The sequence below is a fragment of the Amblyomma maculatum genome, chromosome 3 (assembly GCF_055883805.1).
Source record: "Amblyomma maculatum isolate TAMU_Amacu chromosome 3, ASM5588380v1, whole genome shotgun sequence".
Classification (NCBI taxonomy): Eukaryota; Metazoa; Arthropoda; class Arachnida; order Ixodida; family Ixodidae; genus Amblyomma; species Amblyomma maculatum.
This window is the reverse complement of record NC_139346.1, coordinates 214,482,146-214,498,797: the sequence shown is the minus strand read 5'-3', so window position 1 is coordinate 214,498,797 and position 16,652 is coordinate 214,482,146. Positions and strand designations below refer to the sequence as shown.

Below are 16,652 nucleotides of genomic sequence, written 5' to 3'. Positions count from 1 at the left end.
AGACATTGGAATCATATTTTATTTCAACGGACAATAAGTGTGTCAGCAAGACTTCTCTTGCCCTTTCAACAAAGAGGTGTCTTTTTTGAGTGACGTTTTGTGCAGCAGGTGAACCCAGGGGTTGTTTCACGTGATTGTTTCGTTTTCTTCAAGTTTGTTTTTTCTGGGCTTTGGAGTAAAGGGCTTAGGCATAGTTGTGAGTCAGCGCTTGTACTGTGGCTTTCTTTTATCTTGTCCTTTGTCTTGTTTTGCGCACCGGTGTCGATATGCACATGCAAATCGTGAGGGGCTGCATATATTTGTCTCTAGTTAGGGTGGTTTTCCGTGGTAAAATCTCACTGCAAAAAGACAAATGCAATGTGATATATCATAATGCCATTCGGTGCGTCTGTCTCTTTCTTCGCCCCCATCCACGCCCTATCACAGTATGATTAGTAGTCCTTGGCGAGGAGAGAGTGTAGTGGGCTGGTAGAATTTACCTGCAATGGTCATTAAGGTACAGTCTGCCAGTCCACTCGACTACGGTACACACCCGGATGTGTACCATAGCTTAATACGGCCACTGCGCACAATTCACGCACAATGACGGTTTCAGAGGTTTTGTTTTGTGAAATGGAACACAAAAAGAAAAATACTCTTTGGGCGCCGCAATTGAGCACCTTTATCCAATAGTTGAGCAGTATTCTTCTATTTCAAGGGCTGTACACTTTTTTTATGAAGGATATTTATTACCTTTGTGTATCAGACAGGTTTGTGATGAAGAATGAAGAAGTGACGAAAATAATGAAAAGATATTTGCTGATAATATAAAGTCCAAGAGCGAATGATGATGTATGTGGCCCTTGTTTTCATGCACTATTTTTGTACGTTTTTTGCGCATATAACGCATTTCTCCGTGTAAACTCCGCCAAGGTGAGACAACTGTTCGTTAAGTAACGAAATCGAAATTGATGTATTTGTCGGAAATGTTGATTACAATTGCTACGTGAGAGAGAACGGCCAGGAATGATGTAATGCGGACAAGCATAAAATAAACAATGCGTGACGGCGGAAGACAGACAGTTGAGTTGATTTTCAGGAGTGGTGTGGGCATGTGCACGAGCCCCAAATCAGCAACCCGTTTCTGGTCCGAGCCCTATGGGGCCCTGTTCCGCCTGGCGCTAAAACAGGCTCAGCTGAGCTGAACCGAACTTCTACGTACTCTCTTTCAGGCAAAAATGGCAAGCGCAATGCCTGAAATAATCATCTCTACCTCCAGATTTGCAAGTCAGAAAATGACCAAGTATTATCTAGAATTTACGTTGTTCTTTAGAATACTGTAGCATTTTTCATTGGAGTATTTGGTCTCTGTAGCAAAGAAAAAAACTTCACCTAGGCTTAGCCGATCACATTATGCTTATAGCCCTATATAGGATGCTGCCCTGTGCCGGCCCAGGAAAGGATATATTGCAGTGTGTCAGCACAAATTTTCGGAATCCGGTTTCCTGTAATCGCGGCATAATGCCTGTGAGATCTACTGCTAAAACTTTGTTTCTTCCTGCCCTATTCTAAAACCCTTGATGTTAAGACTTGGCTTGAGCAGAATGGAATGAGTACTGTGGGCGACTAGCTGCTCGTTGTTAAAAACAGGAGACAGTTGAACATGTATTCGATGATTGTTGGGAGGCTATATGTCACTGGAAAAATATTGTGGAGGCTTAAGCATAGCTTGAACCTCCTCCTCCTTCTTCTTCTTTTCTTCTTCTTCTTTCCTCCTCTAACTCCTAGTCCAGCTCTCGGTCTATACTACGTGATAGTTGCTAGGCGACGGCCACGTGCCATAGTGCCGCGGCGCCATCCCGACGGATTGAAAACCAAGCGCAGTGTAGCTTTCTCTCAATAATCGAAAGCGTACCCTCAAAAAAGGACTTCCCGTAACTGTGTATGGCATTCATACATCTCGGTTAAAATTGGTAAAGGTATACCGTTTGATGTGTTTACGGTCCTGGACCTCCACAATTTCTACAAGAAGAGGATGGCTGTTCGACATGCAGATGGCAATGTTCGGTCACGAGGTCATAAATTTATTCAATGTGTTGTGTTTATGAGATAAGTATGTCGAGCCCAAAGTGAACCCCTAAGTGCGTGAGCATTTTTGATAATCTAGGACTCCTGAGGAAATGTTAATATAACCATGTATTATTGTGTGGTGCTAGTTCATTCTAGATATGAATCAGAATTTGTGTGGTGTTGTCTAAAGAGTCAATAAAGAAGAATATCAGGACCCGGCGCTGCTTGATAGCAGTGCAGGGCCACTGTCTCAGGAGATTTTGATTTCTTTTTGAAATGCTTGCCTTTCGCGGGGCGGCTTTCCGCTGCATTTTCAGAGCCGAGAAATAGGAGGCGACTCAAGGACCGCGAGTGTTTCGACCAAGTGCATATTGCGGTTTTACGGCGGCCATTTCGAGGCCAGAGGCAAGCCACAACAGAGAGGCGGCGTTATAGGAGACAGCGCGGTGCGAATAGCCAAATGGATAGATAAAAATTGCGCCTGTTTGACTGGAGGGGAAGAAGCGAAAAACGATACTCAACAACCCACAAGCAGTCCTTTTTTTTTTTTCGGCCATTGGCGGCTGGCCGGCCGGTGCAGAATCCTTGCACGACGAGGACGCGTAAAATCTCGGCCACTCATGCACGATGAGCGATTTTGCTGCATGTACTCGGGATTGGGAAGCCCTGCCGTCTCACTGAGGACAAAGATACCCTAGACTGGACCTCGCCCTAGCCCGAGTCAAAAGCTTTCCATGTGGCCTGGCCAAGAACGGGCCTTCGGTCCGGCCCGGCCCTTCGATTTTTTGTCTGTTAAAAGTACGAGGGCAGCAGTAATATGTGTAAACATTTTCATGGACGTCGCAGCTCTTGCGTTATACGTGCACGGTGTCGCTTTACAGATTCTCGCATGAAGCAATTCTGGATCAACCATTATCTAAGTTTCTCTCCAACCATTTGGACCATTCAGAATCCAGATAAGAATTCCAATATAAAAACAACGTTTCTCTTGAGGCAAAGCCGAGAAAGAAGCTGGAATTGAACTAAGCAAAAAACAAAGAGCCGCTAAACCTTTATAGCCCAACAGCTTTGTAAAAGTCACTATAAAGAAAAAGCGAACAAGCGAATAAATTTAGTGCGTTTCTGTAAGCGAAGCTCGGATCACTGCAATGAACGTCACTTTCAATACTTGCAGAAATGTTAGAATTTACGTGGGATCAACATTCAAAGGCGTCCCTTTATACGCTCAGGCTACCACTCCGAAAAGCATCAATTCGTAGTAGAGGAGAAACGTACAGAATTGCTGCTCATGTCTTCTTGTTCATTTTTTTTTTTTTTTGTTCTTGTGTTAGGGCCTTGCAAGTGGCTGGCCTTTCGCAGACTAGCACGAACACAATTTGTTTCCTAGGAATTTGTTTATGTACATTTATCAGCACCCACGGGGTCAGGAAGAATATAAATTTGTATAGTTCAGAGATGATGAGATTGATGTCGATGTCGCGCTTTCAGTGGCGTTCAGCAAGGGCCTGACCGGCGAGAGTTCTTTTTCTTTCGCCCAGTCCGGAAATGTCTGCAGGCCGAAAATGTAAACACCCAGGGCATGGATCATGGCGGTTTCCACGAGGGAGCACAACATGTTCATCATCAGTCCCGGCTTTGCCTGCGCGATAGAAAAAGACAATCAAAACATGAGTACCATCGGAGCTTCCAAAAGAAATATTACCCTCTACACGTTCACACAAATGATACAAATGACGCTCAAAGATTACAGGAAGCGCCAATACACCAATCCGCGTAAAACTCTCCACTCACTGAAGTGGCACTAACCGAAGGAGGCAGTTTTGCTTCATACCCCAGAGGGTTTAAGAGGTCCAATGTCAAGTTCAGGGGTTGTGCTTAATAAAGCGAGTGCTCATTGAAACCGATCGCAAAGCCCTTGAAGGTCATTTCTACACCCAATAAAGATGCCAGCACACGTCTATGATTCATTGGTTGGCTTGTGGTTGTTTCAACAAGGCGAAGTTAGCCTTATATTCATGATGTGGGCAATAACTATTCTGTCAAACCACCTGCGCACCAGCTCTGTCTACATAGTTCTATGGCTGTGCAGAATACGTCCTGTGCTGGAGCTGTGCAGCTGTGGGGGACAGATATGATGTTCTGACGAGGAAACAGATGTTTTCTACTTGGTACACAGTCACATTCAAATATTTTTTTACGGTCTGAACTCAACCTCCTCCTATCTGCGACAGTCCCTAGATAAAAGCCGTATAATTCCGGGCACCTTCCGTCTTTTTTATTTGCATCCAACGAGCCTGCAAAGCAGTACATAGTATGTCAGTTAATTGGGGCAGATAAATATTTACAGGCACTTTCACTTGACGAAATGTTTCGATTCGAGCTTCCCGAACGTAATTTGGCTCATTTCGTGTAGCAGACAGCGCTCACCATGTCGGGTATGCGCAGCTTTCCAAGGTCGTAGACTATGGCGTTGGGTGGAGTCGCTGCCGGAAGCATGAAGGAGAAGGAACAGCCGATGGTCACCGGGATGGCGAAGTACAGAGGGTGCACGCCCCGCGCGATTGCCTGCGTGCAGGAGAAAATCGCACTGCTTTTAGCACGCCGCCAACACTACCGCAAGGCAGTGTTTCCGGTAGTTCTCCAAGACTGTTCATTCCAAAATTAACGCATCCTATAATCTTCTGTTACTTTTCCCTGGTAACCAAAGTTACTCGTCTCATGTTAACAAGAACGGTTATTTTAATATTGACAACAGCTAACGAAGTACTGGATGGTAGAAACAGTGAGCATAGCCTGATGGCAATTTGTAATTTGCGTGAAAAACTGCAGTAATACACCAAGTCTCCTTTGCTAAGAGTGGTCGAAAACTGAAATAATTAAATGCTCTTGTACCGTTTCCTTGTTTCATGTGACAGCAGAAAGAAAATGGACACGCCACACAATAAATATTATTGAAAAATAAAATTGATGAATAGAATTTCATTCTTACATTTTCTTCCATACAGACCTATCTATGACTGATAGCTATGACACCCTGCGGAAGAGTAAATTATGTTTGGCTTAATACGTTATTTTTTATGACTGTGTGATGCGTCTTGTTCGAGATCGTTAAACCTGTTAATACTTTTGCGCAGGAAAGACTTCACAGCGCAAGCTGGAAGTATGTTCTTCGGCCGCTTCTCACCATTCCCATGCAGTTATGGTTACCAAAATAACGATAAAAGAGCGACAGAAGATGTTTCCTTTCACCACTCGGCCACGATCGCATTATGAACGTGAAAACTCTCCCGCCCTCATATAGAATGCCGTAAACTGTGCATATAGTTTCGTATAATGTGGCTTCCATGGCTGTGGCTTTTACCAAGGAATCCCGGTTCATCCTCTTCTTCCCAGTTTTACTTTCGCCAATATTGCTTCGTAAATTATTCGCAAGCAATCATCCGACGCCTGCATGGTACCGTACGTGTAGCGCCTGTGCGACCAATTTTCACAAGAAAAGTCTGCTAGGCGAGCAAGAAACAAATTGCGTTTGCTCCTCAATTATAAATGAACCAGTTCATACTATCATACGCGCGTCATAAGAGGTTCATATTAATCCATGCACCTAATTTCTCTCGTGCTCCTAAAGCCTAACAGGGGTTCAATATATCGTGGCTTTTCTTCTACAAGTCCGTGCCTCTTTCGTTTATCTCGTAGTCTACCTTGCTTCTAACACTGTTGGCATGCGAATACGGTAGCTGTAAATGTATCGTATGCGCCATGCTGGCTCTCGCTGCTTCGGCCGCATGCCATGAGAAAGTGCTACCATAATATCCTACTTAGATGTCCTTCTGCTGGAACTCACCGTGACGTATTTAATTGTTGAGAAGGCAAGCCAGGTCGGACAGTAGTGCGAACCAGGTTTGTCCAACACGTATGTTTGCAACCAACTGTTCACTTTTGGCGTGCTAGAATAGCGCATAGGCTATTTCAAAATATATTGAATCTATAAAATTATCTTTAGATTCTATAAACAAATCTACCAAAAATTCTGAAACCTAAAAATCTATAGGTATTTAAAATTTACAAAGTGATGCATTGCATTTGCCAATCTTAACAAGCGCAGTGGGAGGTCCACCTATTTGAGCCCACAACATATCATGACTATTCCTAAAATTTTGCTGGCATAAAGTTATATGCCCACCGTTCTGCAGACAACCGGCAGAAGGATGGAACTGACGGCGGCGTTGCTTGTCACCTCCGTCAGCATGGATGCCGCAAAGCAGAGAAGCAGTACGGTCAGCACTTCTGGGAGAACCTCGAGACCCTTAAGACGCTCGACGAGAAGCGCGGACAGGCCGGATTGCTGAAAGGTTGAAGGGGCAATGAGACAGTGACCTTAGAGTGCAAACAATGCCCGAGGGTGCGCACAGCATGCGTAAATCCTTCGAATATCAGAGAAGTATATAACACGCGAGTGGAACATTCATGACCCTTAAATGGCGACAGCTTTAAAAAACATTATTAATATGTATTCTTGACATAATTAACAGGTTATGGTTAAATGTTTGAAGCAAGTATGCATATTCGGATCAAGATCTGAGATTCATAATTATGCTAGCATTTCAAAATAACAGCCGTATAACTTAGTATATTCCTGTGGCCATACGTGCAACAACGTAGCAGACCTGCAAATTGAGCACATGGATAGCACAAAAGCTCGCTTGTTGGGCGAATAACATCTATTTGAAAACGCAGCAAAGATCACCTCACCTCACCTCCATATCACTAAGCGCGTAACCACTCTCAAAATATTTTCACACTCCTATTTATCAACTGCATTTCTGAAACTTAAAATTTACTTTACCCTACTCATATTTCTCTTTCGCCGCCTCTCTCTTCCGCTCTTTGCCCTTTGTAAAATCACTGCTTTCTACAGTTCAATATTTTTCTTCGGCCTATCGCCAAAAGAATGCGACTATATAAGCCTGCCGTTCGTAAGTGGTGCAGGCGGAGTCGAAATATTTTCAACATCTTGAGGCAGCCCAAGCTTAATAAAAGAGTGTACATAAAAGCTCGCTGTTGAAACAGCTTCATAATATTATTTTTAAACGAATGTCGTGCGGTCGTTTATTTTTATTTTTTATTTTGTGCGTGTGTCTAGCTATTGCAGGAAGGAAACCATCGAAGTGAATCTTGCCAAGCGCTCCTTGCTTGTGCGCCAGTCAACCATGTACTGCATGACGCACAAAGAGCCTGCTGAGCATTCGATGCGGAACAATATGGCGCCCGGCCAGTTTGCCGTCGTACGCGGCACTCGCTGTCGGCAGCGCTGCGGTCAGTTCCCGGCATCCGGCGCTGCAGACGTTGCGAACTTGTTCTTTCACGACGCCGCTGGAGCCAGACCATTTAAAGCGTTGTGCTTAGCAACACGCCGCGCAAACGATGCTCCAAATTAAAGATGGTACGGGGCCGTGGACGGGGCTGCAGCTGCAGTGCGGTTGCTGCTGCGCCGTCGGGCGGTACTCGAAGGTTGTGCAAATTGCGCTGTGGATAATGTTTAATTTATGTGTTGCTACTGAAACTTGATTTAGCACGCAAAGAGTACGTTTGACGCGGACCAATTCATGAGCTTTTCGCATCCGGTTGCCGAATGCCGACACGCGCAAATGTAGCATCCACAACAGATCATATATACTGGTGCAATGAGCCTCTGGCGCAAAAGGCGAAGGCTCCAGCCCCAGGAAGGGAACAGCTAGGGTCCCCTGCCCCGGGTAGCCGGGAGCAACCACCCAATCTTCTCATGGTGTCGTATGCAAGTAGCGATGGACTGCTATTGCGTCGTGCATCTCTCTCTCCCTTTCTGTATCTCGTCTCTAAATTCTCCCCTGTCCGTGCGAGGCAGCGGCGGTAGCTCAGCTAGAGCTAGTTGGCAGGCCCGTGCATTTTCTTTTCCTCCTTCCTACAGTCACAACAGCAGCCACAACAACAACAACGTGGTAACTTCGCTTTCGTTTCTGACACACTTCGCAGGGTCATTGGTTGTTCCATTTTCTGAATCCACTGGTGGCTCGAACACGTACGGCAAGCGTGCAAGCTGTCTGACATTATTCGAATAAACGATAATTTTTGCAACTCAAGTTTTCAAGTCACCTGAAGCAATGCGCACGCAGCAACACTGTCAGCGCCAGCCGGAGATCCCGCGAATGACATCACGACTTCCCAGCCAATCGCGGGCGACAGCGGCGTTTTTCCAGAGTCCTGAGGCCGTGGTGCTCGTTTTCTTGTGAAAAACTGTGTTTTTCATTTACTTTAGCCTTTTTAAACAATAAAGTGTTGTTCAGAGTGCTAAAAACTGTGAAACTCCGCGAAGAAAACTGCTTCAGGTTCCGTTTAACAAAACAATTATGGTGGGAATTTCGAATGTTTGGTTACCTCATTGATTTCGTATCGCCGTCCTAAAAATATTACTCAAAATTGGAGACAAGACTTTACGCACTCGGAAAAAGTACATAAAAATGCACATGACTAAACAACACAGCGTTGCTTTCAGCTACCATTTATTACCGTCAGTGTGCATTTTGATGCCAGAGCTAGACGGTTCGAGCGCAAAGAGCGTTTTTTAAGACTGATGCTGTAGCACATACGAAGGGTTGGCCGTCACTGACAGCATCAGCGAGCACAATCTCGGGGAACATTTAAGTTTCCTATAAAACGCTGACGAAACGTTGACACTGAATAAAAGGTGCTTGGTACAGGCGGCTCACAGATGGCACTAACTATAGTATCACGTATAGTTTCTATAGGCTTCCTGCCGGGACGAGAGTAACCTTTGCATCGAAAGCTTCCATATTATGAGATGAGCTGCTGTAGCATTTATGAGACATTTTTGGCGCAGCGGTTGCAGATTTTCCTAATAAATTTACCTTGCCTGTTAAGTTCACTTTATTGCAAAATACGACTGCATGTTGTTATTCATAGCGCTTCTTAGTAGTAAGCGGGCTGCAGGAAGCCCTTTCTCAACAATTCATAAACGAAGCACCCGCCGTGGTAATGAATCGAGGTGTCTGTTGTACTCTGTCAACAGTCAGAAACGCTTCCTTCTAAAACAAGTTACAGCCTATTTGCATAGTTAATCAAATGCGAAGTAGGTGTTTAGCACTGCTTATCCCTTTATATATTTGCATCGCTTGCAGTCGCGCAGCCCGTTTTCCTGGGCAGCACTTTTGTTTCTCTTCGCTTCGGCATCCAGTTCATGACGACGCTCAGGGCCCTGAGCAGTTTCCTGAGCACGCTCGGTACGTTTCCTCATTCTTTGTTCATTCTTGCACCGATTAACTGCAATGTCAGAATCAGTAGACTCGCGATCCCGCTGCCTACGTAGCCGTTATACTTCAGCACATCGAACCTGCGCCGCAGTGCCAGACGGCCCGGCCTTATCTATTGCGACGCGAAGCAAACGCACGGCGCAGCCGCGTCCTCAGCTTTCCTTGTACAATCTTCAGAAATGAGTGAAAACAGGCGCAACGTACCCTTTTCGAATGCGCTACTATGCGGCCGAAAGGTCGGGGGGGGGGGGGGGGGGATGATCATTCGGGAGAGAGAGAAAAGAGGGAAACGCACTTGAAGGCGAACGCCAGTTAAGACGCGGAGGTGAGCACAAGTTGCTTCACGACGCGGCGGGCAGCCCGGAGGCGAGATCCAAGGAGCACCGCGCGTGAACTTCTGCTGTCCGTCCAGGCTGAGGAGTGACTGATGCAGGGGAAGAGATGCAGAAGTTGAGGACGCGCGAGCGACACACGACTGCTCACTCCAGAGTAACACACTCTTGTGCAACACTAAAACAATAAAATACTGAAAATGTTGTGTTCCATTTAGCGAAAAAGAAAGTAAGAGTGTATAAGGACCGCTGTATAAGGTCCAGAGCTCAGAGATGTGTTTGTTACATTATTTTTTTGGCGTGTTCAGAACTGCGAATATCTCACAGCACTGGAATTCCCACGACACAACAAATAACTATTTTTTTTTAACCAAAACTTGTCCACAATACGTCGTGTACTAACCATACAAGCTTCTCCCGCAGCCATGCCTCCCCCGATGAGGATCATGACACCCCACTGGGCTCGGTCGCTGGCCTCTCGCCATGTGATGATAGGCCCGCTCTTCCAGGGGTGCTTCGGGTCCCGTGGTATGGCGAACAGCAGCAACGTCACCATCATTGCTGGCGCCGACGCCTTGATGGCACTGCGCATTTCAGAGCGGCGTTTCATATCTTGCGATCATAAAATATAACATATATTTCTGTAGCAACAAACATTACCGCTGCCTTTCTGACTTCGGTATATGTACAGTAGTCAGCGCGTCTGCCTAGAGCGCTCGAACGGGCTGCTTTTGGCAGCAGGCGCGACGCCTGCCGAGAATGATTGGTGCCAGTTCACAACCACGATTTCCGATATAATCGCCGGTGAAGGTGCCGTGACAACTTCGAGATAACACGTCTCGGCGTGCGCCAGTTGGCACATTCGATTATCAGTCCCGGACTGTCCGGGACTACTTGCTGACAGCTGTCCGGCGTTCCCTTTTCCTCGGGCAGCCCAGAAGCCCCGCCCACAAGTAAAGCTACTGAGCCAGAGGCCATATTGAGTTAGACTCCGAGCGCACTCTGAGTACCGTTCGTGCTCCTGCAGACGATATCGTGCGTTAAATAATGACACAAGCTCTAGCTTTGCATCTTCGCTTTCATGTCTTACGTTCTGTACAGCAGGAAGCGTCCACAGCCCCGAACACTGATTTTTGTTCGTGCTGACAAATTATTCACAGCTATTTCGCTATCTTTGCAACGCGCAGGTCTGAAAGCATCGCAAGCGAACCGCTGTGTACTAAAGCAGCTAACGCTTATTTTAAATGTCTTTTCAAACGCTTTTGTTAGCTTTCAAATGCATCGAGCTGGGTCCTTGGAGGAACTTCGCTAGTAGCAACGGCAAACCAACCCTGCACAGAGCGCTTCGCATTCAGGCATGTCACGCTCCGTTTGCAAAAATCTCCGATTGAATGGCGCCTCTGTTATCTATTTTTATTGTTACACACACGCCAAAAGACGCCAAAAGATAAACGTGCGTGCGGCGTTACTGCGAAAGAACCGAGTCCGGTGATATTATTGCCCATTGAAAGCAAACGTTGTAAAAAGCTTGCAAGATCATTTGACCATCACGCTGCTTCCTGTCAGAGCTGAAGCAGAGACCTGCCAGCAAGTTGTCAGAGACTGGAAAATCGAATGCACCCAGTGACAAGACCAGGCAGGATGGCATACTCGATTTGCTGTGTGCAAGTTCATTACTGTAGACTTGCGATAGCTAGCAATGCCTCTATATACCACGTACGGTTTTGAAAGTGTTCCCCATTCCAAAAAATTACAAGATTTCGAGACGTGCATGCTACTTCGACTGCTTTCGCAGCCTGCGAGCGGCTTCCTCGGCAATCGCTGGCGATCGCGGCAGTGAACCGAGATGGCATATCTTCAGACAGCGATAAACCAGCAGGCTCACGCTATCACAGTGCAGTATCACTGTGTATTCAGTATAGCGGCGCATGCTCAATGTAGGCTATCTCAAACCAGGAATTACCGGCAGCGTCCCGCGTGCAGCCAAAAGCAGCCCGTTCGAGTGTTCTAGACAGACTTGCTGACAACTTTACAATAGGAATGTGCTGTAGAAAAATATATCTCAGTGATATCGCAAGACGCTGCTGTTTCCATGCGAAAATAATGACACATTTGTCTCTAATACCCCACTTTCATTCGGCATAACTGCACTATTTAAAGGTACTTCTGTCACTACGAGAAGGGAGAGTTTGGTAGCACAAATCTTTTGTTGATACTAGAAGTTTATCGCTTGAAATAATAATATAAGCAACCTGTGGTGATGGAATGGAAGTTTTTGATGCATTTTCTGACAGGGTTATAATGATTTAGTTTGCAAATATTTCTATAAATATATTTATCGTTCGGGTATAATATTTCTGAGCCACTGGGCTACTACTCAATTGCATTTGCTCTTCTTTCATTTGATACCATCGACTCGTGGCACGCAATAAGTTTCGGGGAACTTCTGTCAAGCCACAGGGCCTCAAAAAATTTTCTTTGGTCACCTATGTGCCGCGCACTTTGTTTGTTTCCTTCTTGTATTATATCATTCATGTTCAATATCAACTTTCATCTAATAATTACATTACTCCAGCCCCCGCCGGGGTGCCGCAGTGGTTACGGTGCTCGACTAGTGTTCCCAAGGACGCGGGATCGAATCCCGGCCTCGGCGGCAGCTTTTCAATGGAGGCGAAAAGCAAGGCACCCGTGTGCTTTGCGATGTCAGTGCACGTTAAAGAACCCCAGGTGGTCGAAATTTCCGGAGTCCTCCACTACGGCGTCTCTTATAGCCTGAGTCGCTTTGGGACATTAAACCCTACAAACCAACCAACATTACTCTAGCCTGGCCTACTACCTCCAGATACTACCATGAACTTAATATTGTCCCGTACTTTGCTCGACATAATCTATTTAAAAATAACTGCTTTTTCCCTCGTACCATCGCAGCTTGGAATAAGCTTCTTGGCTCACTTCGCTCTCTTTCTTTACAAAATTGTGCTTACGCCATAGCACGCTGACTATTTCACACTGTTAAGTAACCCCTAGCCGTTATTATAGTGTTGTTGCTTTGTTTAGATTCTGTCTTGTTACTGCTCTACTGTCTGCATTGTATAATTATTTTATTGTATCATGTTTACCTCCCACTCCTGCTATATCTCCGGATGAAGCTGCAGTATATAAAAATTAAAAATTAAAACAAAAATAAATAAATAAAACAAAAAACATTTGTGGGTTTGTCCTTTTCTTGCGATACCGAACTCCTTAAGGGCTGAGTGAAGAGAACGCAAGCTTAGTGCTCGCATTTCACCTTCATAAATGGTGGCTACTTTCTACTATGAATTCATTGCCCTCTGCCGTTGTTTCTATATTCATCAGCAAGTTCTTAGTTTTATAACAAGCATGTGATGTTAGAAGCGGCATAGTCTTTTGAAAAAAACTTTCACTCCGACCAAAAAATGCTTATGACACGAAAGCTCCAGTGGTTGATAGTTTCTCGCTTGATTTACATCATTTACCCGGCTAAGGTTTCCCTAATGAAGAGTCATTGTGGCTACGAACACTTGCAATAACTAAGCTACAAAACTTCACAGCGAAACGCAAACACCAGCGTCCTGAACTTCCTTACCGAATGCAATATTTCGTTTTCATTGATCGTGCTATTTATTGCAACCGCTAGAACTCCATTTCTTCTCGCATGTCCATCTATTCTGCTAGCTTCTACTTAATTCCCTCTCCTGTCTTTGGTGCCGAGCGTAGATGTAGTTATTAGATGTTACTTAGAGATCCATTTTAAAACAGCATATTCGAAACAGTGGCACAACATTTGGTTTCACTACGCTTTGTCAACAGAAAAAGAAGAAATAACGAGTTTCTGACTTCAGGGCAGAATAAGATATGATTTACGAAGCGTTAGATTCTCGGTATTTAATAGATAAATATTTGCTTATTATCGGCGAAATTTAGCTTTGCGACTATACTGAAGGCTTATTTAATATATTCGTTGCAAAACTTTGCTTTTACTTTAGAGTGTATTGCTTTGACATTATTGCTAGCACTTCAGCTTTGTGGTTACAAATATTTTACGAGAGGCCTATTATTTTATATTATAGTTGCTCATACTCAGCTGTTCGACATTACCGCTTCTAAGAAGAAAATAAACAAAGCATTAAAAAAACATAAAATTGGCAAACAAGAGTGCAGGCATTACTTTCCAAACGGAAGGAGGTCGACCCATCCGGGAAGCAGCAGCGGCTCCATGGTGACCCACAGGAGGATCATCAGGACCATCAGGAACACGACGCACACCTCTGGGAAGCTGGGAACAACAGGCGGCACAAGGTGCATCTTCAGCTTAATTCAGTCATTGTTTCATATAAACCTACAGTGACGACACGTGATGAACTACGTCCTACGTCCAAATTGTTTCACCTAAGACTGTCAGCGATATAGAAAAATTTATTGTTTATTTAGCATTGAATTTTTTTTTTCGGAGCAGAATCATCAGCGATGTTGTGCATAAGAATAGAGCTAAGGTGTGCTTGCTTCACTAAAGTAGCCTTCGCCATATGATCACAGAAAGCAGACACATTTCAATTTCCATGTCTTCAATTGAAGCAAATATGGCTCACTGCAGAAAGCGAATACAGCCTAGAAAATCAACCCAACCTGCACTATGACTACGCATAGTGCTGCCGACCTATTCAACCCCAGGAAAATGCATGCGCTCAGCGAAACTGATTTTGCTAAGCTGAAGCTTCTTTGAGCATAACGTTTCCATCTCGTCAGGAGGTTTCCCATCGTGTCAGGCGGTTCGATTCTTTTTGCCTCATAACTCAATACTAAAGTCCTCAGGCAGGTTTGGAAACTATGTGCATGGTCATGTTCACGGATCGAAGCGCCAACTGCAAAACGAACGGCTGTAGTTTTATGCATGTGCAAGGGATAGTACGCTGGTACACCTTTAATGACAACAGCTGCTAAGCTTCTGGCGATTTGGGAAGCCATTCACTGCATCTGAGGTGAATCTCGATAATTATTAGCGCGCTTTTTTTTTTCTTTTACTGTAAACCAGTGCTCCAAAACCTTGACTACGTGGCGATTCATTGCACTTAGTGTTACTTGTCGACATCGTAGGGCCTCACACTGGCATCAGCAACTAAAAGAACACCACACCGTGTTCTATAGTGCACAGCGGGGCACTAAATGCTGCGCAAGAGCGTAGAAAGGTCAGGGTGCAGAAGCGAGCACGACCTTCGATTATGATATACCGAACGCAATTTTCGTGCTGAAGACCTGGTGCAGCCTGTCTTCTGGCTTTCATGTACGGTGTCACAGCGAGGCGCTGGGCCTAACCAGGAGTTAGTGACGTCGTCGTCAACCTGACTGCACCCACAGCATGGCAAGGGTCTCTCCCGAATCCCTCGAATTGACGTGGCCTTGCGCCAGCTGAGTCCAGTGTATCCCCGCAAACTCCATAATGTAACCCACCCACCTAACTTTGTGTCGCCCCCTGGTACGTTTGCCTTGGAGTGACTCTGGCTAGAGTGTGCTCTGGTGGCGGAGTGCTTGGCCGCGGCTGTGGCCACCGGGCCCAGGTGGCATCCTAGACCTGTGTGTGCTATTTCATCGACGCTAAGTTTCTTTCTTTATCCGGTGGAAATTTGTGGAGCAGCGGGACCCGGACCACGCTCCCCTTGCACGCGAGGCGGATTCACTACATCTACGCTAGCGCTGCACTTCATGTCAGCCGCCTGATTTGATTTCAAGCATTACTTCCGGACATCGGCGTGACATTAAGCCAAAGTGACGCAATAATTTACATAGACACAGACTGGGCAACGCTTACGTGAAGCGGTAATTGACTTCATATAAGCGGACGCCAAAGTCTCCAAACTGCGCCCCTTCACACATCCATAATAATGAGGGTCCCGTAAACTAGGCTTGCCCTCCGTATGCTTGCGAAAGACAAGTGCTCACCGCTGCATTGACGCCTTTCAAAATCAGGCCTATGTAAAAGCACGTCAATAACCACTGGTGTGGAACGACTTTCTAAGCAGTTCGGGCATGCGTTTATTCACTTCATAAGCAGCGCTGACCACAACTCGCACCTTTCACCAGGCGCGTTGATGATGCATTTGCATACATAAGGGACACTCTCATACCTTCGTCGACAACCAGCAAAACTCCCTCACTTTTCCGTTTTCCCTGAGCACAGCTCCGGGATTGAAAGTTCAGGCCGGCCTCTCTATATTTCATAGCAAGTGAACCTCGTCTTCCTCCTCAAGAGCAGAAGCTAGTTTTAAAGGAAGAAAGTTCATTTTATATGCCGTTATAATAAGATTTTGGTAAGGTACGAAATTAGACCTATCTGTAGTTGATTATATGTGAAATCGAGCCTAAAGTAGTAAATAAAGTTCCCCAGAAAAAAAAATGAGCTTGAGGTTCAAGCTCATCTAACCTAAAGAAAATATCCACTGTCGTTTGTAAAAATTGCACATCGCTATATACGCGCTTGCATCGCCACAATATGCCGTTATATATGTACAAATATTACCTAATTGGACCAAGTTCGCTGTAGCGTCTTGCAATCTCCTCTCGGACTTTCTCTTGGGCTGCTGTTCGGCTTGCGTTTCGCCTGAAATTGAAAACAGGACAGACCTAGAGGGATGTCCTTACAACGAGAAAATTCAAACTATATACGTCTGGAAAAACACGGAGAGTAGCTGCTGCATTCTACATAACGTCTGTTGCAAACGTTTGCAACCCACCACACTGTTGTAATCACCGTGGCGTTGTGCTGTAAACATTTTCAACAGGCGGTAGACGTGATAATCATGATAGGCTCGAGCTAGTACAGTTAGGGTTTCACGCGCCGGTACGAATCAGAACACTTGTCTAAAGAACATCAGATCTGCCCCCTAATTTCGACTTCGTAAGTCTGTAAGAATCAAAATGAATGTCATGATTTTATTTTAAAAAAATG

The 16,652-nt window shown here is 45.3% G+C and overlaps 1 protein-coding gene across 4 annotated transcripts in view; it reads right to left on the bottom strand.

The window, feature by feature from the left end:
* Positions 1-3,342: 3,342 nt before the first annotated feature.
* Positions 3,343-16,652, bottom strand: part of LOC146197673 (Na(+)/citrate cotransporter-like) — a 29,786-nt gene continuing 16,476 nt past the window's right edge. For all 4 annotated transcript variants that reach the window (XM_084599584.1, XM_084599586.1, XM_084599585.1 and 1 more), the window contains 6 exons: positions 16,224-16,304; positions 13,878-13,985; positions 10,092-10,272; positions 6,233-6,394; positions 4,477-4,614; positions 3,343-3,688 (listed from right to left, as the gene is read on the bottom strand). In XM_084599584.1, coding sequence (XP_084455710.1) covers positions 3,473-3,688; positions 4,477-4,614; positions 6,233-6,394; positions 10,092-10,272; positions 13,878-13,985; positions 16,224-16,304 — 886 coding nt within the window. In that variant the 3' untranslated portion in view covers positions 3,343-3,472. The remainder of the gene's footprint in view (positions 3,689-4,476; positions 4,615-6,232; positions 6,395-10,091; positions 10,273-13,877; positions 13,986-16,223; positions 16,305-16,652) is intronic.